The sequence below is a fragment of the Anolis sagrei genome, chromosome 11 (assembly GCF_037176765.1).
Source record: "Anolis sagrei isolate rAnoSag1 chromosome 11, rAnoSag1.mat, whole genome shotgun sequence".
NCBI classification, from domain to species: domain Eukaryota; kingdom Metazoa; phylum Chordata; class Lepidosauria; order Squamata; family Dactyloidae; genus Anolis; species Anolis sagrei.
In genome coordinates, this window is record NC_090031.1 from 16,029,105 (window position 1) to 16,056,256 (window position 27,152).

At 43.5% G+C, this 27,152-nt stretch overlaps 2 protein-coding genes across 6 annotated transcripts in view; one reads left to right on the plus strand and one right to left on the minus strand.

Moving 5' to 3' along the window:
• The window catches only part of LOC132763597 (dual specificity testis-specific protein kinase 1-like), a 38,600-nt gene extending 33,040 nt beyond the window's left edge, over nucleotides 1-5,560 (plus strand). The window contains exon 9 of the mRNA XM_060757226.2: nucleotides 3,180-5,560. Coding sequence (XP_060613209.2) covers nucleotides 3,180-3,281 — 102 coding nt within the window. The 3' untranslated portion in view covers nucleotides 3,282-5,560. The remainder of the gene's footprint in view (nucleotides 1-3,179) is intronic.
• Nucleotides 5,561-8,506: 2,946 nt separating this feature from the next.
• Nucleotides 8,507-27,152, minus strand: part of LOC132763594 (N-acetyllactosaminide alpha-1,3-galactosyltransferase-like) — a 32,608-nt gene continuing 13,962 nt past the window's right edge. For 3 of the 5 annotated variants that reach the window (XM_067471945.1, XM_067471944.1, XM_067471943.1), the window contains 2 exons: nucleotides 10,662-10,799; nucleotides 8,507-9,555 (listed from right to left, as the gene is read on the minus strand). In XM_067471945.1, the coding sequence (XP_067328046.1) occupies nucleotides 8,862-9,555; nucleotides 10,662-10,799 (832 nt within the window). In that variant the 3' untranslated portion in view covers nucleotides 8,507-8,861. Of the gene's footprint in view, nucleotides 9,556-10,661; nucleotides 10,800-25,644; nucleotides 25,705-27,152 lie in introns of all 5 variants that reach the window. The other 2 variants (XM_067471942.1, XM_060757220.2) reach the window with 1 other exon arrangement.

A 27,152-nucleotide genomic window follows, 5' to 3' on the forward strand; every position in this document is an offset into this window, starting at 1 on the left:
GTCCCCGCCAGCCGTATTTGTGCAATTGACGGGAGCGAGAGCAGGGCCTCCCCCGGATGATCGTAGATTACGAGATGGGACGTAGGGGATGGGACCCTATAAATTACCCTTGTTAGGGAAAGTTCCGCCATTATTTATTTATTTACAGTTCTTATATTCCGCCCTTCTCACCCCGCAGGGGACTCAGGGCGGATTACAGTAAACACAGTAAACACATATATGGCAAACATTCAATGCCAGTTTGACAAACAACATTTAACACACAAAGGCTATTTAACTTTTTTTTTTTTTTTTTTCTGGCCGCCAGGGGAGCTGCTGCTTTTCATCGTCCATCAACGACACCGATGAAGTTCTTCCGCATTCCACATTCCCCGGAGTCTTCTTTCTTTATGGCCTCATAAATTAGTTAAATTTAGCCTCCCACACAAGGTGGTCCCTTTTTTTCCTACTTGACAGATGCAACTGTCTTTCGGGTTGCAAAGGTCGACAATGGGCTACACAATGGCTGGACACCCACTCCAGCCCGGGCTGGCTTCGAACTCATGACCTTTTGGTCAGAGTGATCTTTAATGCAGCTGACACTCAGCCAGCTGAGCCACAATCCCGGTGCATTACCTTATTATGCAGTCCTGGGAGTTATAGTTTCCCAAGGGCCACACCCTTATTTATTTATTATTTATTTACTGTATTTATATATTGCCTTTCTCAGCCCGTAGGCGACTCAAGGCGGTTAACAGGACAAAATTCAATGCTTACAATGTCATAAATAAAATTAAAAACATAACATATAATACAAAACTAAACAGATAAATAAAATATAAATTCATAGTGTCTCCTTGTTAAAAACAGTGTCCGGACTCATTGTCTAGTCCAGGGGTCCTCAAAGTTTTTAAACAGAGGGCCGGGTCACAGTCCCTCAAATTGTTGGAGGGCCGTATTATAATTTGAAAAAAACATGAATGAATTCCTATGCACACTGCACATATCTTATTTGTAGTGCAAAAAAAAACAAACCCCAATACAATAATTAAGAACAATTTTAACCAATATAAACATATTAGTATTTCAATGGGAAGTGTGGGCCTGCTTTTGGCTGATGAGATAGGATTGTTTTTGTGTGATTTCAAGTCGTTTCAGACTTAGGCTGACCCTGAGCGAGGACCGGGTAAATGATCTTGGAGGGCTGTATCTGGCCCCTGGGGCTTAGTTTGAGCACCCCTGGTCTAGTCGTTCCATTTTCCTGTGTCAGTTACTCTGCATTTGCAAACGCTTGTTCAAAAAGCCATGTCTTGACTTTTTTCCGGAATGTTAAAAGGGAGGTGGCCGATCTAATATCTATAGGGAGGGTGTTCCACAGCTGAGGGACCACCACCAAGAAGACCCTGTCTCTCATCTCCACCAAACGCACTTGTGACGAAGGCGGTAACGAGAGCAGGACCTCCCCAGATGACCTTAAGGTCCTAGATGGTTCATAAGGGTGCATCTGCATTGAAGAATAAAAACAGTCAGGACTCATTTTAAATTCCATTATTATTATTATTATTATTATTATTATTATTATTATGCCATGTCTTCATGTTGTGCAGTTCTGGGAGTCTTAGTTTTCCAAGGTCAACACCCTTTTTCAGATGCATCTGCGTTGGACAATAAAAACAGGCAGGACCCATTTTAAATTCCATTATTATTATTATTATTATTATTATTATTATTATTATTATTATTATTATTATGCCATGCCTCCATGCTGTGCAGTCCTGGGAGTCATAGTTTTTCAAGGTCCACACCCTTTTCCAGGTGCGTCTGTGTTGGAGAATAAAAATAGTCAGGACCCATTTTAAATTCCATTATTATTATTATCATTATCATTATTATTACTATTATTATTATTATGCCATGTCTCCATGCTGTGCAATCCTGGGAGTCATAGTTTTCCAAGGTCCACACCCTTCTCGTGCATCTGAGTTGGAGAATAAAAACATTCAGGACCCATTTTAAATTCCATTATTATTATTATTATTATTATTATTATTATTATTATTATTATGCCATGTCTCCATGCTGTGCAGTCCTGAGAGTCATAGTTTTCCAAGGTCCACACCCTTTTCCAGGTGCATATGTGTTGGAGAATAAAAACAGTCAGGACCCATTTTAAATTCCATCATCATCATCATCATCATCATTCCATGTTTCCATGCTGTGTAGTCCTGGGAGTCATAGTTTTCCAAGGTCCATACCCTTCTCTTGATGCATTTGCACGATGAAATGAATGCCCTTGCATTCAACTTTAAATGCCATGGCTACATGCAATGGAGTCCTCCTGGGAGTTATAGTTTCCCAAGGTCCACACCGTTCTCTGGGTGCATCTACACTGTGAAATGAATGCAGCTGGATCTTACTTTAAATACCATTGCAGTCCTGAGAGTTATAGTTTTCCAAGGTCCACACCCTTCTTTGTGAGGCAGCTAAGAGAGAGAGTGTGTGTGAGAGAGTATCACTGCTTTTTCTCCCTCCCTCTCTGCTTCCTTGCTTCTCATAGCAGGCATCTTGTCTGCAAATATATGGTAAGCCATTGTGCTCATTACATTAGGTTGGGTTCATAAAAGCTGACATTTCAAAGAGAGGAGGATTTTTTTCAACATAGAAGACCGGGAGGGATGGTGGGTGGGGCCAAATCTTTACAGTGTGAAGGCAAATAAACTCAAAGAATGCTGAGTACAACTGAGTAACACTGATCGATTTAACAGTGTGATGAAGATAGGGAAATCATCCATTTCATTTCAAAACTGAGTATGACTGAGCTCAACTCTGCCAAACACTTCCCTGCTTCAATGTGATGAAGTCGTAGATGTCCTCCAGCACAACTCTGTGGTTGTCTTCCAACATACTCTTCTACTGTGAGCATGGAGAGAGAAAAGGTGTCTGCTAGGAGTTAATAAGATAGTTAGTTAGATAGCTGGACCCCATTAACTTTCCTATCTAGCTATGTAGTTCTTTGAATCAACTCTTTTACAACTTTTTCAGCTTGAGTTTGCTCCCAAATTGCTGAAGCTCAATGTCTCTACTGCTAGCACCAGATGCTTCTGATCTGCTGAACTGCTTCTGCTGCTTTACTGCTTTGAATTTTTTTATCAATCACCCTCCAACGTTTTCTTTTCTTTTTCCCCCCTGATACTTGTCAGATCGAAGCATTCAAACGTCCCTCATTCTCTGAACTTCTGGAGCAACTGGAAGACGCAGCAGAGCGGTTGGAAACTGCAACGGACAACCAGCCTCCTGGCTGAAGCCTTTGGCAAAGCTCTGAGCTGTAAATGTACTGTGTATATCCCAAAATGAATGAAGGGAACGGGAAACCAGAAACAGAGAACTTTTGGGAGGGATGTGGGGGAACCAACAATGTCTACTTACTCATTTTGGACAGAACCTGGTGGGTCATTTCATGAAAGAAGGCACTTGCGTGGCTTCTCTTCAAGGCCTCCAAGAGCCCACTTTCTCCAGCTCTGGATTCTTATGTGGAGAGAAGAAATCCACTCATTCATAGCCTTCCCTGGGCAATGGCATGGCTTTACCTGGCTCTAGCCAGTGAGCCAAGTTGTATGGTGCTGGAAGGAAGAGCAAGGAGCCTGCCATTATCGGTCACGGGCATTTTGTGCCTGTTATTATGCCCTTCCTCCTCAATTCCTCTATCTCACACGTTGAGTATCCGACCAGAAGGACCCAAGGAACACAACCAAGGACTCGTTCTCATTCGTTCAAGTAGAGCGTTCCTGTTAATTATTGAAATGGGGTGCCATTGAGCGGGAAGAAGGGAGGGAGAGAAAGAAAGGGAAAAGATGTGGTGCTTTTAAGGCTTTTCACTGCCATGGCCAGGTAAGTTTTTTTTTCTCGAAAGGGAATCTTACAGTTGAAAACACAGTGACAGAACATCTCGTATATTGCAGAAGAATCAATTTGACCGGACTTGGGAATGACGTACGTACTGGGAGACGCAGAAGAGCTTTCCAGTTTTGCAAATACAATAGACTCTCACTTATCAGACCTTGGCTTATCCGACATTTCATCTTATCCAATGCCCCCCTTTTCCTCCAGCATTTCCCCTTCAATTAAAGGAGTGTGCCCCAACTCTCTATCCATTCCCAATAAGTGAAAAAGGGAAGACAAGGAGGAAGACAAGGGGGAAAAGAGGCAGGACTGGAAGCAGAAGCATCCCCCCTCCTTCCCTTCCCTCTGGGATTTCCACGCTCCTCTTCCGCATCTGGGCACATCCTACTGGGCCCCTCTAGCCCCGGGGCATTGCTTTGCCTTAACTCTTTGAATCCCTGTTGTAAGTAATCTAGCTGTCTAGCAGCACGTTGGACGGGTAACAGTAGGAGACTCCATATTATCTGACATTTTCGTTTATCCGATGTTCTGCCAGTCCATCTATGTCGGATAAGCGAGACTCGATTGTATATATATATATTCATGCGTATGTGTGTGTATGCTGCGCTTTTCTCTCGTTTTACCTAAAGCTATCCCCGGGCAACCCACTTCCTCTCTTTCTTTTAACCAGAGGTTCATCTCTGCTTCATTTGTTTAGATTAGCTAGATATTTCTATGCTGCCTCTTTTACCTATACAGTGTTCCCTCACTTATTGCGGGTGTTACGTTCCAGGACCACCCGTGAAAAATGAAAATCCGTGAAGTAGGGACGCTATATATGTATATCGCATTCTGAGGGTAAGGCAGAAACAAGGAGAGATTTAAAGCACCATGCACCTTTTTTTTGCTAGCTATCTCTGCTTTGCTTTGCAATCTCTCTTGATTGGCTGCCTCTCTCCCGGGGGGGGGGGGGGTTGAACCCCCTTCCACACTCCATCATTGCCAAGAGGTGGGATTAGAATGGCAACGGCAACCATTCGTAACAGCGAGTCTGCGAAAAGCGAACTGTGAAGTAGCAAGGGAACACTGTATGCTGTGGGTTGTTGTAGGTTTTTTCGGGCTATATGGCCATGGTCTAGAGGCATTCTCTCCTGACGTTTCACCTGCATCTATGGCAAGCATCCTCAGAGGTAATGCTTGCCATAGATGCAGGCGAAACGTCAGGAGAGAATGCCTCTAGAACATGGCCATATAGCCCGAAAAAACCTACAACAACCCAGTGATTCCGGCCATGAAAGCCTTTGACAATACACTGTATGCTGTGCTTTTCTCTCAAAATGTTTCATTTTACCTAAAACTATCCCCAGGCAACCCACTTCCTCTCTTTCTTTTAACCAAATTAGCCAGATATTCTTGTGCTGCCACTTTTACCTATACATTGCTGCATTTCCTGTATTGCTTTCTCTGCTCTGTTATCTGGCCTGAAGAGACTTGAATCCTTTTGGATTCAGATTTTCCCCGCGCTGCGTCTTTACCTCCTTGGTTGCCTATTTTTTTTCATAAGGATTTTAGGAATGTTTTTTCTTGGCCAGGAATGTTAACCAAATAACACATTTTGTGTTTGGGATATCGAAGTGGCGACGAAGTATTCTGTACAGCCAATTTACTGATGTGTAAATAATAATGAATACTACAGATTCAATGCCATTGTATTTACAATTTTGCAATGCTTTTTTTCTCCCTTAACTCGAAAGGAATATCAACCTGTCATATATATATATGTATATGTGTGTGTGTGTGTGTGTGTATGTATATATATATATATATATATATATATATATATATATATGAGAATATACATCCAAATGTATTTCCATATGAATTTCTGTGTGCTGTAAACTAATATTTGCTGGTGTGTGTGGGTGTGGGTGTGGGGTGGTGTATATGTGTATGTGTGTGTGTATGTATGTGTGTGTGTGTGTGTTGGTGTATATGTATATAGAAATGTAATGTTCGTTTGTGATACCATCAGAACTCAAAAACCACTGGGGCAATTGGCACCAAATTTGGACATGATACACCTAACAACCCAATGTATGTTCTCCACTCAACCTCCCCCCCCCCCAAAAAAAAACTTCCCCCACCCTCCCCCCACCCCTCTTAGAAAGACGTTCAACTGTAAGCCTCAGGGAGGGAGATGGAGGGAAGGAGTGCACGTGCATGGCCAGCAATGAGTGTGCATGCCCAGCAGGCTCCCATGGAGGCCCTCCCTTTAGGAGCTGGAGGAAAAGCCCTCATACCCACAGGGCTACTACCCTGTCACTATCCTTTACATCAGGGGTCCTAAAACTATGGGGTGTGGAGAAGGGTGAGCCCCCCCCCCCCCCAAGAAGTGCTTCCCCAGGCAGCAGCACTCTGGCAGGTGCAGAGGAGGCCGGGCTCCCTCCTCCTCCTCTTCCAATGAGTAAACTTGCAACTGAAGGAAAGGAGGGCATGCAAAGCCACATCCAAAAATAATTCCGAACAATGGGGAAGCTGTTTCAGTTTGGAATTGCTCCTCCCACTATTCCTGCATGGCTCGAAATTGGATCAAAAGGTAATTTAATCCGAATTAATTACGATTTTAGAAACTAACGAACGAACTTACCCAAGCCTAATATATATATGGATGGAATGGGATGTACAAACTATATTGCAATCCAGGGCTGCATCTAAATAGCAGATTTAATGCAGTTTAATGGCAGTTTAGTTGCTATAGAATCCTGTGGATTGTAGTTTGGTAAGGCAGAGAAAAGTTTATGGTCTTATCAAAACTACAAATCCCAGGACCTTTAACTAAGATGAGGATTTTTGTTTTGGAATGTCTCTTGCTTTCTAAAGGTGCTAAATATGTGCCTTTTGTTTCTCAAGAGGAATTGTGTGTGTGTATACACACGCACACATACACACACACAAATACACACATAATAAAAGTGAAAATATGTATGCTGGAGTGTCCACTTCCACAGACAAGCTCCCACGTCCACAAACAGCTATAGCTTACACTATTCCCAGTGACATTGCAGGTTATAGTGAGCGCAATGAACATGTAGCCAAAGCCCTGCCAATGTCTTCCACAAACACCATACTGCCTGCCACCCAAGTGAAGGCTTTTATACTGGGATTTATAGTTCACCTTCAACCAATGAGTACTCTGGACTCCACCAAAGAGGGAATTGGACCAAACTTGGTACACAGAGCCCCCATGACCAGCAAAAATTACTGGAGGTCTTTGGGGAAAATTCACTTTGATTTGGGGGAGTTGTAGTTCACCTATACCGAGAGCACTGTGAGCCCAAAACCAATGGATCTGGACCAAACTTGGCACACATACCTGATATGCCGAAATTGCATTCCTGGAAAAGTTTGGGGGAAACTGGACTTCCTTTCCAGGAGTTGTAATTCACCCACAATCAGGGAAACTGTGACCTCCAGCAATGGTGGACCTGGTCCAAACTTGGCACACAGAACTCCCATGACTCACTCAACCTACTGGAGGGGTTTGAGGGACCGACTCAACATAGTGGGAGTTGTAGTTTACCCTGCAGCCATAGAGCACACTGAACTTCACCAATGATGCATCCAGAGCAAACTTGCCCAACATAACAAACTTTAAGCACTGATAGGAATTTGTCAGGATTAACCTGGCATGGTGGGAATTGTAGTTCACCCACAACCTTATGCATTTTGTACAATTAAAAACTTTTTCAAAAAACCCGGGTACCCAAGCTAATAATAATAATAATAATAAGTGTTGTCGAAGGCTTTTATGGCCGGAATCACTGGGTTACTGTTCTCGCTGCCTATTGTTATTGTTATGGTCATTTTAAAGCTAATTGTATTGTTTTAATCTGTTTCTGTAAACCGCTTCCGAGCCAAATTGGGAGTAGCGGTATACAAGTTGAATAAATACTACTACTACTAATAATAATAAGATGCCTGCCGTAGATGTGGGCGAAATGTCAGGAGAGAATGCTTCTGGAACATGGCCAGGCAGCCCGGAAAACTGACAGCAACCCAATAATAATAACAACGATAATGATAGTAATAATAATAGTAATAATTAGCATTACCAAATTCCTTGCAACCTTCTCCTTGCTCATATCATGTTGTTGAGGGATGGAAAACAAACTCATATTGCTTGTTTTTGTTTTTTTACAAAAGGTTTTTATCCACATTTGTGATCCTGTGATTCGCAAAAGTGTGTTGGGAGAAAACTACACATTGCAGATTATTGTGCTATTCAAATTATATACAAATAAATCAGCATTAATTTAAAATATACATATTTGTCAGATGTGCAAAAATAGATGCTAACCCGGGTGCAGGCATTGTGCAGCCTTAAAAATAGAGGATTTTCTTTGTCTTGTAATCACACTAAAAGCACCCCAACAGCTGGAAACACTTGCAACTAACCCAGGCATGGGCAAACTTTGGCCTTCTCTCCAATGTTGTGGACTTCAGCTCCCACAATTCCTGGCCTCAGGCCCTTTCCCCCTCAGCCGCTTAAGTTAGATGATAGAGTCATAGACCTAAGGGAGGCCTACCTTAATATCTCGATAGATAGATATAACGCTTAAGCGGCGGGGTGGTGGTGGCTGAGGCCAGGAATTGTGGGAGTTGAAGTCCAAAACACCCAGAGAGAGGGCCAAAGTTTGCCCATGCCTAATCTATCCTCTCCCATTTTTGGCAGTGCTATTTCTCTGGAGATTCAGATTTATGACAACATCAAGGGCATCTGGTTTTGTGCCACAGCCAACATCCTTTCCTGAGAGCAAACAACCCAAACCATTGTCATTCATCAAGGAAGACATCCTATCTAGTCCTTAGAAGAAGAGCCACCGCTTCTATGTTTCTGTTCTACTATTCTCAAGAGAAGTCCGGAAATGCTTCCCTTTTTATTATATCACATAATTCCTGACACAAATCCGGATAGACATCTTTCCAATACAAACGTCGGCCCATCAGTTGTAATCCCTGACCTCTCCATATTCTTTGGTCATCCAGGCCAACTTGACTGACTGAATGTCCTCGTTCTGTTCAATTTTATAATCCCAGCAATACTCCGGGGATAAGAGTTTGGTGGGCTTGTGGAGCAGGTAGTACTTATTCAAGTGGCTTTCATCATGCCACACAGCCTCCAGGCCCTGGGCTTTGTCCTTCTGGATGCCTTCGTAGCACTCCCGGGTGAGGTTCAGGACGCGCATGGGGGTACCCCCAAAGACGGCCCCATGGTAGTAGAAGTCCCCTTCCTTGTAGGGGATGTAGGCAGCCGAGGCAGGGTTCCTCTCATAGGTGAAGAGCGCGTTCTCCTTATTGTAGAACCAGGCGTGGAGCTGAGCCACCGACTCATCCAGCGCCTCCACCCCATAGGGGCTTTTGAAGACCTGGTCCACGTCCATGCAGAAGAGGAAGTCCACCTCGTGGCGGATGTGGCTCTCAATCAAGTCCCCAATTATCTTCATCCGGATCATGCTGATGTCCTGCCACCGTCGTTGCCGCTGGACTGGGAAGATCTTCAGCGACCGCCGGGGGCCCAGCTCGATGACCGGCACTTTGGAAACGTCATCCACCATGATGTAGAAGATCACGTTCTGCCCGGCCATGAAGAAGAGGTTGGCAGAGCTCAAGAAGTTCTTCAAGTACTTGTCCAGGTACCTTGGGAAGTGGAGAGGGGGGAAACGAGGAGATGTGAGAAGCTGTTGCACTCTGGCCTGGATTCACCTTTGCACCCAACACCACACAGGAGTCCAATAGTACTAACAAAACCAGGGGTTCCCAACCTTTTTTTGACCAGAAACCACTTGACTAGAGAAAAATCACTTAATGACTATGCCCCCCAAATGTATGAAACAAGGAAAAATATGGACTTAGATGAAAAAAATAAGGACAATTATGGGTTGGAAATTTAAAATATACAGTAATAATGTAAATGGTCTCAACTCCCCCAATAAAGAAAAAAATCTGGCACCAACTAAAAAAAAGCAGTTATGACGTGATTTCATTACAGGAATCACATATTGCACACAAGCACACTGCCCATTTAGAGCAAAAAGCACTGGGACCGGGGACCACTTTGACCAGGGACCACTTTGACCACTGTTAGGAATTGTGGGAGTTGAATTCCAAAACACCTGGAGGGCCAAGGTTGGCTCATGCCTGGGTTAATCCAACTCCTTGTAAGAGATACAGCACATACTTATCCTCAAAGTGAGATATAAATACTAACACTAACGAAATGTATAGCAGTACGTGATAACTGAAAACACTCATGTTAATGAAGGTAAATCAAACGAATCAAGTTAGCAAGAATTTGAGTCTTCTTTGAAAGAGAAAAAGCAGGATAATAATAATACATTTCATTTCTCACCCTCCTCTCCTAATGGCTCGAGGCAGAGTTAAAACACACCATTATAGTAAAAACATGAGGAATGAAATCAACATATAGCAGTAACAGAATGCAAATCCAAAACACAGGATTCAGAGTTGAGAATATACAGTAGAGTCTCGCTTATCCGACATAAACAAGCCGGCAGAACGTCGGATAAACAAAAATGTCGGATAACACAGAGTCTCCTACTGTTAACTGTTTGCTACTGTGCTAGAGTTGGGGAGCGCTCCTTTAATTGAAGGGGAAATGCTGGAGGAAAAGGGGGGGCATCGGAGAAGAGCGTCGCATAAGACGGAATGTCGGATAAGTGAAGGTTGGATAAGTGAGACTCTACTACAAATGTGAATACTAATAATAACAAAATGAAACCTACTTCCCAGTGGCAAAGACTGTCAGGCCGACAGTGACGTGGTGCTTCTTATAGTAGTCCTCCAAGACCGATTTATTGAAGGTTTTATCCCATATGATGGGGGCCGACCAGTAAGTCAGGGTGGGAATCTCCGGCTCTGCACTACAAAAACACAAGAAAGACAGGCAAGGCTGAAAAAAACTGAAAATCCAATTGCAAATATATGTGGGAGCCTTCCCTCTGACTTCGCTGATGGTTTAACAACATAATGCTCCTGGATGCATTCCCAAACTACACAGTAGGTTACAAAACACAAATCCTTTCGTGTTGTTGTGAGTTTTCCGGGCTGTATGGCCATGTTCCAGTAGCATTCTCTCCTGACATTTTGCCTGCATCTGTGGCAAGCGTATTCAGATATCTATTGAAAATGAGGTAAGTAGAATAATATAACAGTGGACTAATGTCGCCTGCATCTGTGGCTGACATCTTCAGAAGTCTGTTGGAGGTAAGGTATGTGGAGTGTATATATATGTCTGTGGAATAATGTCCAGGGTGGGAGAAACAACCCTTGTTTGTTTGAAGCAAGTGTGAATGTTGCAGTTAGCAAGCTTGATTAGCACTGAGTAGCCTTGCAACTTGCAAAGTCAATCAGTAAGGGTATTCGCATAGAGGCAAGTGGAGTGTCTATCTATCTATCGATCTGTGGAAAAATTCTTCCCGGTAGAAGAAAGAACACTTGTCTGCTTGAAGCAAGCATGAATGTTGCAAATAGCAAGCTTGATTAACATTGAGTTGCCTTGCAATGAAGGTATCTGCATAGAGGTAGCCTGGCTGTTGTTGCTTGGAGGCATCCTCTGTTTGGGAGGTGTTCACTGGCCCTTGGTTGTTTGCTATCTGGAATTCTCCTGTTTCCGAGTGGTATTCTGTATTTACTTTGATTCATGTCTGGGCATTTCTCCGTTTGGTGGTCCCTATGTAGACTTGTCCACGGCTGCATGGAATACGGTCGACTCAAGACCACTCAGAAGCAGGGGAATTCCAGACATCAAACAACCAAGTGCCAGTTGGGGTTTGTTTGTTTTTGTTTTCTTGTGTCAGGAGCGACTTGAGAAACTGCAAGTCACTTCTGGTGTGAGAGAATTGGCCGTCTGCAAGGACATTGCTCAGGGGACGCCCGGATGTTTTGATGTTTTACCATCCTTGCGGGAGGCCTCTCTCATGTCCCCGCATGAGGAGCTGGAGCTGACAGAGGGAGCTCATCCACGCTCTTCCCGGATTTGAACCTGCGTCCTGTCGGTCTTCAGTCCTGTCGGCATAGGGGTTTGACCCACTGCACCACCGGGGGCTCCTAACAGTTAACATCTCCCAAACAAAGGGTGTCCTCAGGCAGCAACAGCCAGGCTTTGCAAGGCTACTCAATGCTATCCAAGCTGGCAAATGGCAACATTCACACTTGCTTCAAACAGTCAAAGGTTCTTTCTCCCACCCTGGACATTATTCCAGAGCTATCTATACACCGCACTTGCCTCATTTCTGACAAACCTCTGAACGAATCTCTAAGGATACTTGCCACAGATGCAGGTGAAACGTCAGGAGAGAATGTTACTGGAACATGGCCATATTGCCCGGAAAACTCACAGCAACCCAGTGATTCCAGCCATGAAAGCCTTCTACAATAAATACTTTTTTCCCACCTCCTAGTCTGTATGCCTCCCAATGTCCAGCAGATGGCGCCAAATGCAAATCTGGCCAACCTCCCATTGAATTCTCTCTTTCCAAGAGCAGCCCATTCTTGCACCTTCTTCTTATATATATATATATATATATATATATATATATATATATATATACACATACACACACACACAAACACACATACAGTGTTTCATCGCTACTTAGCGGTCCACTTTTTGCAGACTCGCTGTTTCGTGGGTTTTTGCCTCCCAGTTTATGAATGGTTGCTGTTGCCCAGAGCGGCGTTCTAATCCCGCCTCCTGGCAACGATGGAGTGTGGAAGGGGGTGTCACCCTCCCCCTGGGGTGAGAGGCAAAAAAAGAGAGTGTGTGGTCCCTTTAAATCTCTCCTCACTTCTGCCTCACCATTGCAACGCAATATACATATATATAGCATCCCTACTATATATATGTATATACGGATTTTCACTTTTTGCGGGTGGTCCTGGAACAAAAAACCTGCGATAAGTGAAGGAAGACTGTGTGTGTATATATATATATGTATATGTATGTGTGTATATGTGTGTGTGTGTTGTGTGTGTGTATGTGTGTGTGTCTGTATGTATGTGTATATATGTATATATGTGTATGTGTGTGTGTGTGTATATATATATATATATATATATACACACACACATACACACATATATACATATATACACATGTATATATGTATATATATATATATTAGCCATCCCCTGCCACGCGTTGCTGTGGCCCAGTCTGGTGATCTGGAAAATAAAGTAATGGTTTCTAATATATGTAATTCCTTTCTGCTTGTGGGTAAATAGTATTCCTTGTTGTTTCTATGTCAGTGTTGATGTGGAGAGTGTCTGGTTTGCCCACCTTGGAACATACAACATATCATTGTCCTTCTTTAGGGGTCCCTTTCAAATCTATGATACTATATCTGTGTGTGTGTGTGTGTGTGTGAATCATATATATCTATCTATATCTATGGCTGGATGGCTCTCTGTCAGGAGGGCTTTGATTATGTTTTCTTGCCCTGGTGAAGGGAGTTGGACTGGATGGCCTTAAGTATTTTCTGTTGATCATGTGTGGGAGGTTTGCCCCAATTCTGTCATTTGTGGGGTTCAGCATGCTCTTTGATTGTAGGTGAACTACAAATCCCAGAAACTACAACTCCCAAATGTCAGGATCTATTTCTCCATACTCCACCAGTATTAACATTTGGGCAAATTGAGGATTCATGCCAAGTTTGGTCCAGATCCATCATTGTTTGAGTCCACAGTTAAGGTCAATGCCCACCAAATCTTCTAGTATTTTCTGTTGGTCATGGGAGTTCTGTGTCACAAGATTGGTTCAATTCGATCATTGGTGGAGTTCAGAATGCTCTTTGATTGTAGGTGAACTATAAATCCCAGCAACTACAACTCCCAAATAACAAAATCAATTTTTATGAATGAAGGACATACATTGGGTTGTTAGGTGTCTTGTGTCCAAATTTGGTGTCAATTCGTCCAATGGTTTTTGAGTTCTGTTAATCCCACAAACGAACATTACATTTTTATTTATATAGATTCATATAGGACTTTTTTTTTTTGTCGTGTTAGGAGCGACTTGAGAAACTGCAAGTCGCTTCTGGTATGCGAGAATTGGCCGTCTGCAAGGACGTTGCTCAGGGAACGCCCGGATGAATGGATGTTTTTATCATCCTTGTAGGAGGATTCTCTCATGTCCCCGCATGAGGAGCTGGAGCTGATAGAGGGAGCTCACCCGCCTCTCCCCGGATTCAAAGACTAAAGGCTATATAGGACTAATGGCTGGGATAATAGAGATTGTGGGCCTAATGCATCCATCCTCTTCCAACTGTTGCTACCTCTCTCCACAGTAAGGCTACAGACCATCTGTTATTTCAACGATTTCTGTAGTTTTTTTCCCTACCGTGGGAGAAAAATCAATGATTCTATGCTGTTTTCCGTTAGTGTTTGCATATTCAGAATTGTTCTGGGTTGCAGAGAAATATATATATATAACGGAAGGGGGTTGCACAAAGATTTCTGTTTATTGCTGAAGCTTATGTGCAAAAACCCCCACAATTTCTGCATCCTTGCAAAAAAAAAATTCACACAAAAAGCAGATAGTTTTTATGCAAATTCACACTCCTGGGGACTTCTCTGCAAGACAACACATGACTTTGGTTGCTTTTTTTGGAAGCCGCACATTTTGCACAAAGAGTTTGACCGCAAATTATGACACTCTTTGGGGCATGAATTCTCTGGCAAAGTTCCCGGCTTTGTGTTTTCTCCCTCCTTGAGGTCGCAGTGTGTCCGCAAGCCCATTTTGGCCAGGAACCAATCTGATACAGGATCCTTCCCCAATTATCCACAGTACGTTGGCTTTCAAAGCACTTGGCGAATTCTCTTAAGTTATACATCTTTTTGCTACAATCCAGTCTTTGTTGTTGTGGCTGCTGCAAGTTGTTGGGTGTAAATATTCAGGTTTTGATTTGGGCATAGGCCAACTTTGGCCCTCCAGGTGTTTTGGACTTCAACTCCCACAATTCCTAACAGCCTCAGGCCCCTTCCTTTCCCCCCTCAGCTGTTTAAGCAGCTGAGAGGGAAAAGGAAAACCCTGAGGCTGTTAGGAATTGTGGGAGTTGAAGTCCAAAACACCTGGAGGGAAGGCTGAAGTTTGCCTATGCCAGGATGAGAAGATCCCTCTTAACAACTCCAAAACAGAGGATGCCTCCAGGCAACAACAGTCAGGCTACCTTCACTGATTGAGCCAGGCTACCCAATAGCCAGGCTACCCTCACTGATTGACTTTGCAGCTACAAGGCAACTTAATGCTAATCAAGCTTGCTAAATGCAACATTTAGATGAGGGTTGTGTCTCTCACCCTGAATATTATTCCACTGGTAGATATACACTCCACTTGCCTCATTTCCAACAGACCTCTGAAGAAAACTCTGAGGATGCTTGTCAAAATGCCAGGAGAGAATGCTACTGGAACATGACCACGCAGCTTGGAAAACTTACAGCAAGCAAGTGATTCCAGCCATTAAAACCTTTGACAATACAAAATATAATAATAATAATAATAATAATAATAACAATGATGTGCAGAAACCTTCACTGATTGACTTTGCAGCTGCAAGGGGTCGTGGCATTAGGAAGGTTGAGAACCACTGCTCTAGGCAAATACCCTCACTGATTGACTTTGCAGCTTCATAGCATTAGCTACTCAATGCTAATCATTCTTGCTCAAACAGACAAGTGTTCTTTCTTCCACTCTGGACATTATTCCACAGGTATATACACCCCACATGCCTCTATGCAGATGTCCTCACTGATTGACTTTTCAGCTTCATAGTTACTCAATCCTAATCATGCTTGCTCAAACAGACAAGGGTTCTTTCTTCCACTCTGGACATTATTCCACAGGTATATACACACCCCACTTGCCTCTAGGCAAATGCCCTCACTGATTGACTTTGCAGCTACTCAATGCTAATCAAGCTGGCTAATTGCAACATTCACATTTGCTACTAACAGACAAGGGTTCTTTCTCTCACCCTGAACATTATTTCACAGGTATTATACACTCCACTTCCTTCACTACCTCTATGCAGATACCCTCACTGATTGACTTTGTGACTGCAAGAGAATTAAATGCTAATCAAGCTGGCTAATTTCAACATTCACATTTGCTTCAAACAGACAAGGGTTCTTTCTCTCACCCTGAACATTATTCCACAGGTATTATACACTCCACTTGCTTCACTACCTCTATGCAGATACCCTCACTGATTGACTTTGCGGCTGCAAGAGAATTAAATGCTAATCAAGCTGGCTAATTTCAACATTCACATTTGCTTCAAACAGACAAGGGTTCTTTCTCTCACCCTGAACATTATTCCACAGGTATTATACACTCCACTTGCTTCACTACCTCTATGCAGATACCCTCACTGATTGGCTTTGCAGCTGCAAGGCAACTCAATGCTAATCAAGCTGGCTAATTTCAACATTCACATTTGCTTCAAACAGAAGGGTTCTTTCTCTCACCCTGAACATTATTTCACAGATAGATACACACTCCACTTGCTTCACTACCAATATGTAGATACCCTCAGTGATTGACTTTATAGCTGCAAGAGAAATCAATGCTAATTTCAACATTCACATTTGCTTCAAACAGGCAAGGGTTCTGTCTCTCACCCTGAACATTATTTCACAGGTAGATATACACTCCACTTGCTTCACTGCTAACAGAACCTCTGAAGATGACATTAGCCACAGATGCAGGCAAAACATCAGGAGAGAATGCTGCTGGAACATGGCCACACAGCCCAGAAAACTCACAGCAAGCCAGCGATTCTGGCCATGAAAGCCTTCGACAACACAAAATATAATAATAATAATAATAATAATAATAATAATAATAATAATAATAATAATAATTTTAATAATTCATTGGAACTTGTGCCACAAATACCATTATTACCAAAATTACCAGCTGCCAGCTGCAAAAGGCCACCCTACTGGGATCTGCACACATTATTTGCCGATATATCACAGTCCTAGACACTTGGGACGGGTCCGATGTGTGATCCAATACAACAGCCAGCAGAGTGTCTGCTGTGGACTCATCTTGTTGTGTTTCAAATAATAATAACTACTACTACTACTACTATTTTATTTGTATCCAGCCCTTACTCTCCAATGGGGACTAATCATCATCATCATCATCATCATCATCATCTATATAAATAAAAATGTAATGTTCGTTTGTGGGATTAACAGAACTCAAAAGCCACTGGATGAATTGACACCAAAGTTGGACACAAGACACCTAACAACCCAATGTATGTCCTTCACTCAAAAAAATGATTTTGTCATTTGGGAGTTGTAGTTACTGGGATTTATAGTTCATCTACAATCGAAGAGCATTCCGAACCCCACCAACGATGGAATTGAACCAAACTTGGCACACAGTTCTCCCGTGACCAACAGAAAACACTGGAAGGGTTTGGCGGGCAGTGTCCTTTGTTTTTGGAGTTGTAGTTCACCTACATCCAGAGAGCACTGTGGACTGAAACAATAATGGATCTGGACCAAACTCGACACAAATACTCAAAATACCCAAATGTGAACTCTGGTGGAGTTGGGGGAAAATAGAATCTTAACATTTGGGAGTTGTAGTTGCTGGGATTTATAGTTCACCTACAATCGAAGAGCATTCTGAACCTTACCAATTATAGAATTGGGCCAAACCTCCCACAAAGAACCCCCATGACCACCAGAGTGGGCCACAGCTACCAAGTTAGAGTTACCAAGAATAAGGGCAAAAGAATCTCAAGGCAGTTGGACTGGATGGCCTCTGAGGGTCCCTTCCGACTCAAAGATTCTTTGAGCCTAATCTCACTTGCAAACTGGTAGCGCCAAGCTCTCGCCTTGCCCTGGTAGGGCCTGCAACAGGTTTCGATTATCAGCAGGAAGCAAGATAATGTTCCATTTATAGTGTTTTATCTCAATGTTCCTTGCCATTAGTGAAAGAGAGGAGTGTTGCCTGTGGCTCCTTTGTGTGCCCAGCCGTGCGATAGTGGTGGAGAACCTATGTTGGTTTAGGACTTATTTGCTAGGGTTTTTTTTTTAAGTGTTGGCTTACACTTGCAACATTGACAATCCATGCTTTGTTTTTTAACACGATCGTGAGGTCAGGAGCCTTGTGCTCCAGAACTCTACCCAGAGTAGTTTGATGCGTTAATTTTCTGTAATTTCTTCCAGCTTGTGGTCCCACCATAGAATCATAGAATCAAAGAGTTGGAAGAGACCTCATGGGCCATCCAGTCCAACCCCATTCTGCCAAGAAGCAGGAATATTGCATTCAAATCACCCCTGACAGATGGCCATCCAGCCCCTGTTTAAAAGCTTCCAAAGAAGGAGCCTCCACCACACTCCGGGGCAGAGAGTTCCACTGCTGAACGGCTCTCACAGTCAGGAAGTTCTTCCTCATGTTCAGATGGAATCTCCTCTCTTGTAGTTTGAAGCCATTCTTCCGCGTCCTAGTCTCCAAGGAAGCAGAAAACAAGCTTGCTCCCCCCCTCCCTGTGGCTTCCTCTCACATATTTATACATGGCTATCATATCTCCTCTCAGCCTTCTCTTCTTCAGGCTAAACATGCCCAGGTCCTTAAGCCGCTCCTCATGGGGCTTGTTCTCCAGACCCTTGATCATTTTAGTCACCAGTTCTTTGTTGCATGCAGATGGTATTTGTGGCACAAGTTCTAATGCAGTGTTTCTCAACTGAGGGGGTCGCAAGGGGGTTTCAGAGGGGTCGCCAAAGACCATAAGAAAACACAGTATTTTCTGATGGTCATGGGGATTCCATGTGGGAAGTTTGAGCCAATTCTATCGTTGGTGGAGTTCAGAATGTTCTTTGATTGTAATGATAATGAACTATAAATCCCAGCAATTACAACTCCCAAATGTCATCTATTTTCCCCAGACTCCACCAGTGCTCTTATTTGGGCATAATGAATATTCCTGCCAAGTTTGGTCCAGATCCAGCATTGCATGAGTCCACAGTGCTCTCTGGATGTAGGTGAACTAGAAATCCCAACAACTACAACTCCCAAATGTCAAGATTTATTTTCCCCAAACTCTACCAGTGTTCACATTTGGGTATGTTGAGTATTCGTGGTCCAGATCTATCATTGTTTGGGTCCACAGTGCTCTCTGGATGTAGGTGAGCTACAACTCCCAAACTGAAGGTCAATGCCCATCAAACCCTTCCAGTGTTTTCCATTGGTCATGAGAGCCAAGTTTGGTTCAAATCCATCGCTGGTGGAGTTCAGAATGCTCTTTGATTATAAGTGAACTAGAAATCCCAGCAACTACAACTCCCAAATGTCAAGATTTATTTTCCCCAAACTCTACCAGTGTTCACATTTGGGTATATTGAGTATTTGTGGTCCAGATCTATCATTGTTTGGGTCCACAGTGCTCTCTGGACATAGGTGAACTACAACTCCCAAACTCAAGGTCAATGCCCATCAAACCCTTCCAGTGTTTTCCGTTGGTCATGAGAGCCAAGTTTGGTTCAAATCCATCGCTGGTGGAGTTCAGAATGCTCTTTGCTTATAAGTGAACTATAAATCCCAGCAACTACAACTCCCAAATTACAAAATCAATCCTCCCCCAACCCCACTAGCATTCACATTTGGGTGTATTGGGTATTTGTGCCCAGTTTGGTCCAGTGAATGGAAATGCATCCTGCATATCAGATATTTACATTATGATTTATAACAGTAGTAAAAAGACTGTTATGAAGTAGCAATGAAAACAATATTATGGTTGGGGGTCACCACAACATGAGGAACTGTATTAAGGGGTCATGGCATTAGGAAGGTTGAGAACCACCTTTCTAATGGATCATCTGAGCAATGGTGTTATGCCTCTGCTTGTAGTCTGTCTGCGCAATCTTCTTGCAGCAGCTGAGGATGTGATCTATTGTTTCACCTGCTTCCTTGCAGAGTCTACACTTGGCATCTCTTCTGCTATCCATTGTATTTTTACGATATTCTCGCTTTGTCTTTTGCTCTTTAAGCAGTTTTCTACTATTGACTTCCATCAATGTTTTGGTTCCCTAAAAATCCATGGATGAGTGAAACATCCTAAAACATGACAAGCTAATAGTGGTCAAAGTGTACTGTGATCATAGCAAGTTTCGTGCCAATAGCTCTAACAATGAGGGAGAAAGGGGCCCCTGAAGTTTCCCCATTGGCACAATTACTTAACGAAAGTAATGAAAAGTATAGTTATAGTTATGATACAAACCCTGTCCAATTTTGGAAACACTTTAAAAATGATTTTCCCCCCATTCCCTTATTTCATAATGAGTATTGAAACATTTTTTTCACTGTTTGCACAGGCCTAACATCTAATCTATATAAATGAAAATGTAATGTTCGTTTGTGGGATTCACAGAACTCAAAAACCATTGGACGAATTGACACCAAATTTGGACACAAGACACCTAACAACCCAATGTATGTCCTTCACTCAAAAAAATGATTTTGTCATTTGGGAGTTGTAGTTGCTGGGATTTATAGTTAACCTACAATCAAAGAGCATTCTGAACCCCACCAACGATGGAATTGAACCAAACTTGGCACACAGTTCTCCCATGACCAACAGAAAATACTGTCCTTTGGTTTTGGAGTTGTAGTTCACCTACACCCAGAGATCACTGTGGACTCAAACAATGATGGATCTGGACCAAACTCTACACGAATACTCAATATGCCCAAATGTGAACACTGGAGGAGTGTGGGAAAAATAGAATCTTGACATTTGGGAGTTGTAGTTGCTGGGATTTGTAGTTCACCTACAATCACAGAGCATTCTGAACCCCACCAACGATAGAATTGGGCCAAAACTCCCACACAGAACCCCCATGTGGGCCACAGCAACGCGTGGCAGGGGACGGCTAGTCTACAGATATATTCATTTGCTCAATCGTCTCCGACTCTTTGTGACCTCATGGACCAGCCCACGCCAGAGCTCCCTGTCAGCTGTCACCACCCCGAGCTCCTTCAAGATCAATCCAGTCACTTCAAAGATGCCATCCATCCATCTTGCCCTTGGTCGGCCCCTCTTCCTTTTTCCTTCATTTTCCCCAGCATCATACACTTCTCTAAGCTTTCCTTTCTTCTCATGGTGTGGCCAAAGTACTTCATCTTTGCCTCTACTATCCTTCCTTCCAGTGAGCAGTCGGGATTTATTTCCTGAATACATTATTTATTGAATATATTATATTATATTTCCTAAATATATTATTCAGGAGCAAAAAACAAAAACAAAACAGGGACAGTGGCAAAGATTATCTGCAAACATCTGGGTGTTTGCTCTCCGTGGATGAATCACCAGACCTCAGCCAGGGAGGGGGATTTGGACGTGTGGGTGCAGGAATGCCTCTGCCTTTTGTCAGGCACTTACTATGGGTTTTTTTTCCTGAAGCGAGGCCTCGGACATGGAGGCAGCAGCCCAAAACAGCATGCTAAAACATTTCTGTTGAGGAGTGTCAGGAAGTGCAAAACCTTTTGCCTGACATGATAGTAAGTGGAACCAGATGTTTGCAATATGTTTTTGGGGAAAAAACAAACAAAGCGCACACATTTCCAGCTACCCTTCTTGCCTGTTTTTAATTCCAGCAGGCTATATCCAGCTCTTATGAGTTCCAGTTCAAACTCAGCTCCTTTATACATGCACACAAAGACCAAGCCCTGGATAAAAATATGTTCTAAAACTGGGCTTGGTCACCGCTTTTCCAAACCACGCAGGCTCACTCCAAATATCTAGAAGGAAAAACATGCTTTGGAACACTTTGCTTGCAAGTTAGCTGCTTTTGGCGTATCTTTAAAGATGGTATAAAATCTCAATTCTTGTGGGTTTTTTCGGGCTATATGGCCATGTTCTAGAGGCATTTCTCCTGACGTTTCGCCTGCATCTATGGCAAGCATCCTCAGAGGGTCTGGTTGCAATTAGTACAATGGGTTTATATATCTGTGGAATGGTTGGGGTGGGGCAAGGAGCTCTTCCCTGCTGCAGTTAGGTGTGAATGTTAGCTAATCACCTTCATTAGCATTTGAAGGCCTGCCTGAGTCTGGGAAAATCTGTTGCTGGGAGTCAGCAACAGACTCAGCCCACTTCATAGAAAAAATCAGCAATCTCAAGCTAAAAAGAAACGACAAACTGATCAGCTTCGATGTGGTATCTCTATTTACCATGGTCCCGGTAGCAGACACCATGGCACTCATCAACCAGAGGTTCCCAGAAGACATCACGGCTCTGTTTCACCATTGCCTCACCACCAGTTACTTTCAGTGGGACAATGAATTCTACGAACAGAAAGATGGAGTAGCTATGGGGAGCCCTCTCAGCCCAGTCATAGCTAACTTCTACATGGAACACTTTGAAGAACAAGCCCTGGAGACAGCAACGAAAAAGCCCACGATATGATTCAGATATGTGGATGACACCTTCACCATTTGGAGCCATGGAGATGAAGAACTCAACAGGTTCCTGGACCATCTTAACAGCATCCATCCAAACATCCAGTTCACCATGGAAAAAGAAAATGAAGGAAGACTGCCTTTTCTAGATGTCCTAGTCATCCGCAAACCAGATCAACAATTGGGTCACACCGTCTACAGAAAACCCACACACACAGATAGATATCTACATAAAAACTCCAACCATCACCCAAGTCAAAAAAGAAGCACCATCAAAGCCTTGGCAGACCGTGCAAAAAGAATCTGCGAACCCCACCTCCTCCAAGATGAACTGAACCACCTCAACTGGGCTCTCCAGGCCAATGGATACTCCACCTCAGACATCAGAAGAGCTGCAAGACCAAGAACAAACCACGAGAGTCAAGATGAAGATCCACCCCGAGGAAAAGTGTTCCTGCCATACATCAAGGGAACCACTGACCGCATAGGGAAGCTGATGAAGAAACACAACATACAAACAATCTACAAACCCACCAAGAAAATCCAACAAATGCTACGTTCAGCAAAGGACAAGAGGGATCCTCTCACCTCTGCAGGAGTCTACCGTATACCATGCAGCTGTGGACAAGTCTACATAGGGACCACCAAATGCAGCATTGCCCAGACACGCATCAAGGAACATGAAAGGCACTGCAGACTACTTCAACCAGAGAAGTCAGCCATAGCAGAGCACCTGATGAACCAGCCTGGACACAGCATATTATTTGAGAACACAGAAATGCTGGACCACACCAACAACCACCATGTCAGACTACACAGAGAAGCCATTGAAATCCACAAGCATGTGGACAATTTCAACAGAAAGGAAGAGACCATGAAAATGAACAAAATCTGGCTACCAGTTTTAAAAAACTCAAAAATTTTAACAGCTAAACATCAGAGAGGAAGAAACCAGGCACAGATTAACAACTCCCAGCAACAGATTTTCCCAGACTCAGGCAGGCCTTCAAATGCTAATGAAGGTGATTAGCTAACATTCACACCTAACTGCAGCAGGGAAGAGCTCCTTGCCCCACCCCAACCATTCCACAGATCTATAAACCCATTGTACTAATTGCAACCAGACCCTCTGAGGATGCTTGCCATAGATGCAGGCGAAACGTCAGGAGAAATGCCTCTAGAACATGGCCATATAGCCCGAAAAAACCCACAAGAACTGAGTGATTCCGGCCATGAAAGCCTTCGACAATACATGGTATAAAATCGTCGAAGATGGCCAGAATCACTGGGTTGCTATGAGTTTTCCAGGCTGTGTTCCAGAAGCATTTTCTCCTGATGTTTCGCCTGGATCTATGGCAGGTAAAGGTTGTGAGGTCTGTTGGGAACTAGGCAAGTGGGAGAAAGAACTCTTGTCTGCTTGAGGCGATCTGAACCACCAAGAGGCATTCTCTCATGACGTTTCGCCTGCATTTATGGCAAGCATCGTCAGAAGTAGTGAGGTGTTTTGGAACTAGGAAAAAAGGGTTTATATATCTGTGGAATGACCAGGGTGAGCATCCCGAGCTCTGAAGATCACCTGGGAAGGAATCCCACTGGAGCATTGCAGCGCACCCAAATACCTGGGAGTCACTTTGGACCGTGCTCTGACCTACAAGAAGCACTGCCTGAACATCAAGCAAAAAGTGGGTGCTAGAAACAATATCATACGAAAGCTGACTGGCACAACCTAGGGATCACAACCAGATACAGTGAAGAAATCTGCCCTTGCGCTGTGCTACTCTGCTGCTGAGTACGCATGCCCAGTGTGGAACACATCTCACCACACTAAAACAGTGGATGTGGCTCTTAATGAGACATGCCGCATTATCACAGGGTGTTTGCGCCCTACACCACTGGAGAAATTACACTGCTTAGCCGGTATTGCACCACCCGACATCCGCCGGGAAGTAGCAGCCAATAGTGAAAGGACTAAGGCTGAGACATCTCCAGCTCATCCCCTGTTTGGGTATCAGTCAGCACGCCAATGACTTAAATCTAGACATAGTTTTCTAAGATCTACAGAGACACTCGCTGGAACACCTCAGCAAGCGAGAGTCCAAAAGTGGCAGGCTCAAACCCAGCACCTCAACCAATGGCTCATACCAAATGAGAGACTCCCTCCTGGGCACACAGAAGACTGGGCAACTTGGAAGGCGCTGAACAGACTGCGCTCTGGCACCACGAGATGCAGAGCCAACCTTCAGAAATGGGGCTACAAAGTAGAATCCTCGACATGCGAGTGTGGAGAAGAACAAACCACCGACCACCTGCTGCAATGCAACCTGAGCCCTGCCACATGCACAATGGAGGACCTTCTTGCAGCAACACCGGAAGCACTCCAAGTGGCCAAATACTGGTCAAAGGACATTTAACCAGCTACCAAACTCACAAGTTGTGTATTTTTCTGTTTGTTTGCTTTGTTCTGTTAGACTGGTTGTTCTGACACGACAAATAAATGACCAGGGTGAGACAAAGGACTCTTGTCTGCTGGAGCTAGGTGTGAATGTTTCAACCGATCACCTTGATTAGCATATAATGGCCTGACAGTGCCTAGAGCAAACTTTTGTTGAGAGGTAATTAGGGTCATTCCACAGATATATAAACCCTTTTTCCTAGTTCCAAAACACCTCACTACCTCTGAGGATGCTTGCCATAGATGCAGGCGAAACGTCAGGAGAGAATGCCTCTAGAACATGGCCATATAGCCCGAAAAAACCTACAACAACCCGATGATTCCGGCCATGAAAGCCTTCGACAATACAATAATAATAATAATAATAATAATAATAATAATAATATAGAACCCTAAGAGCTCCCCGGAGTACAGTTTGAGAACCGCTGGATTAGGAAAACAGCTGGATTATGATGGTGGTGACCCCAGATGAGACCCAAAGGGATCCAACTATGACTTTCCTGAGATTGTTAATAGCCTGAATATGCTATATTGCAGAAGAGGGGCATTCAAAGCAAAGCCATGATTTGCTTGGAGTGCCCTAATGATGAAGCCTGGAAGTTCATCTTGGCCAAGTGATGCAATCTTGCAAAGCAAAAAATCCCACAAACAAGTGTCTTATGGGGAAATCATTCTGGTGTTTCAGGATGATACAACACTTATGGACTTCCTTTTCCCCCTTTTAAGGATTGGACTACTAATGTCCTGGTTGAACTTCCTCGAGTTGCAACCTAGCCTAGCAAACTACCATCTGAGTTTTCAGAAATGTGATTTCAAAATGACCCAAAAGGCTATTTCTTACCGTGGATCAAACCAGGCGGTCAGCAGGAGCCCCTTTGGTTCTTTGTTCACATAGTTCTCTCTGCAACAAGAGAGATGCCACGGAGGTGAGATCCAGCACTGCGTCTCTCCTACTGTGAAAAGGTGCTTCTCACACCAGGACCTCTTTGCACAGGTGGAGGGAGGCGGAATTGGTCTTGGAGTTATTTCGTCTTCAGCCAAGCTCACAAAACCAGCCGTCGCACCAAGATCAAAAAAGCAGGTTTGAGTAAAAGCACCACAAGACAGCAAGAAATGGATTATAATACTAAAACAACATAAATTAAAAAACTGGGTTGCTGTGAGTTTTTCGGGCTGTATGGTCACGTTCCAGTAGCATTCTCTCCTGACGTTTCACCTGCATATGTGGTTGATGGTATCTTCAGAGGTCTGTTGGAGGTGAGGCAAGTGGAGTGTGTGTGTGTATGTGCGCACACATACACATACATACACATACACACACATACACATACACACACAACACATACACCTATGGAATAATGTCCAGGGCAAGAGAAAGAACCCTTGTCTGTTTGAAGCAAGTGTGAATGTTGCAATTAGCAAGCATGATTAGCATTGAGTAGCTATGAAGCTGCAAAGTCAATCAGTGAGGGCACCTGCATAGAGGCAAGTGGGGTGTGTCCATACCTGTGGAATAATGTCCAAAGAACCCTTGTCTGTTTGAGCAAACATGATTAGCATTGAGTAGCTATGAAGCTGCAAAGTCAATCAGTGAGGGCATCTGCATAGAGGCAAGTGGGGTGTGTATTACCTGTGGGATAATGTCCAGAGTGGAAGAAAGAACCCTTGTCTGTTTGAGCAAGCATGAGTAGCATTGAGTAGCTATGAAGCTGCAAAGTCAATCAGTGAGGGCATCTGCATAGAGGTAAGTGGGGTGTGTATATACTTGTGGAATAATGTCCAGAGTGGAAGAAAGAACCCTTGTCTTTTTGAGCAAGCATGATTAGTATTGAGTAGCTATGAAGCTGCAAAGTCAATCAGTGAGGGTATTTGCCTAGAGCAGTGGTTCTTAACCTTCCTAATGCCACACCCCATTGATACAATTACTCATGTTGTGGTGACCCCCAACCATAATATTATTTTTGTTACTACTTCACAACTGTAATTTTGCTGCTGTTATGAATTGTCATGTAAGTATGCAGGATTTATTTTCATTCACTGGACCAAACTTGGCACAAATACCCAATATGCCCAAATTTGAATACGTGGGGTTGCGGGGAGGGACTGGTTTTTATCATTTGAGAGTTGTACTTGCTGGGATTTATAGTTCACCTACAATCAAAGAGCATTCTGATCTCCACCAATGATGGAACTGAACCAGTCTTGGCACACAGGACTCCCATGGCCATCGGGAAACACTAGCAGGGTTTGGTGGGCATGGATCTTGAGTTTGGGAATTGTAGTTCATCTACGTCTGTGGACTCAAGCAATGATGGATCAGGACCAATTTTTGCACAAATACTCAATATG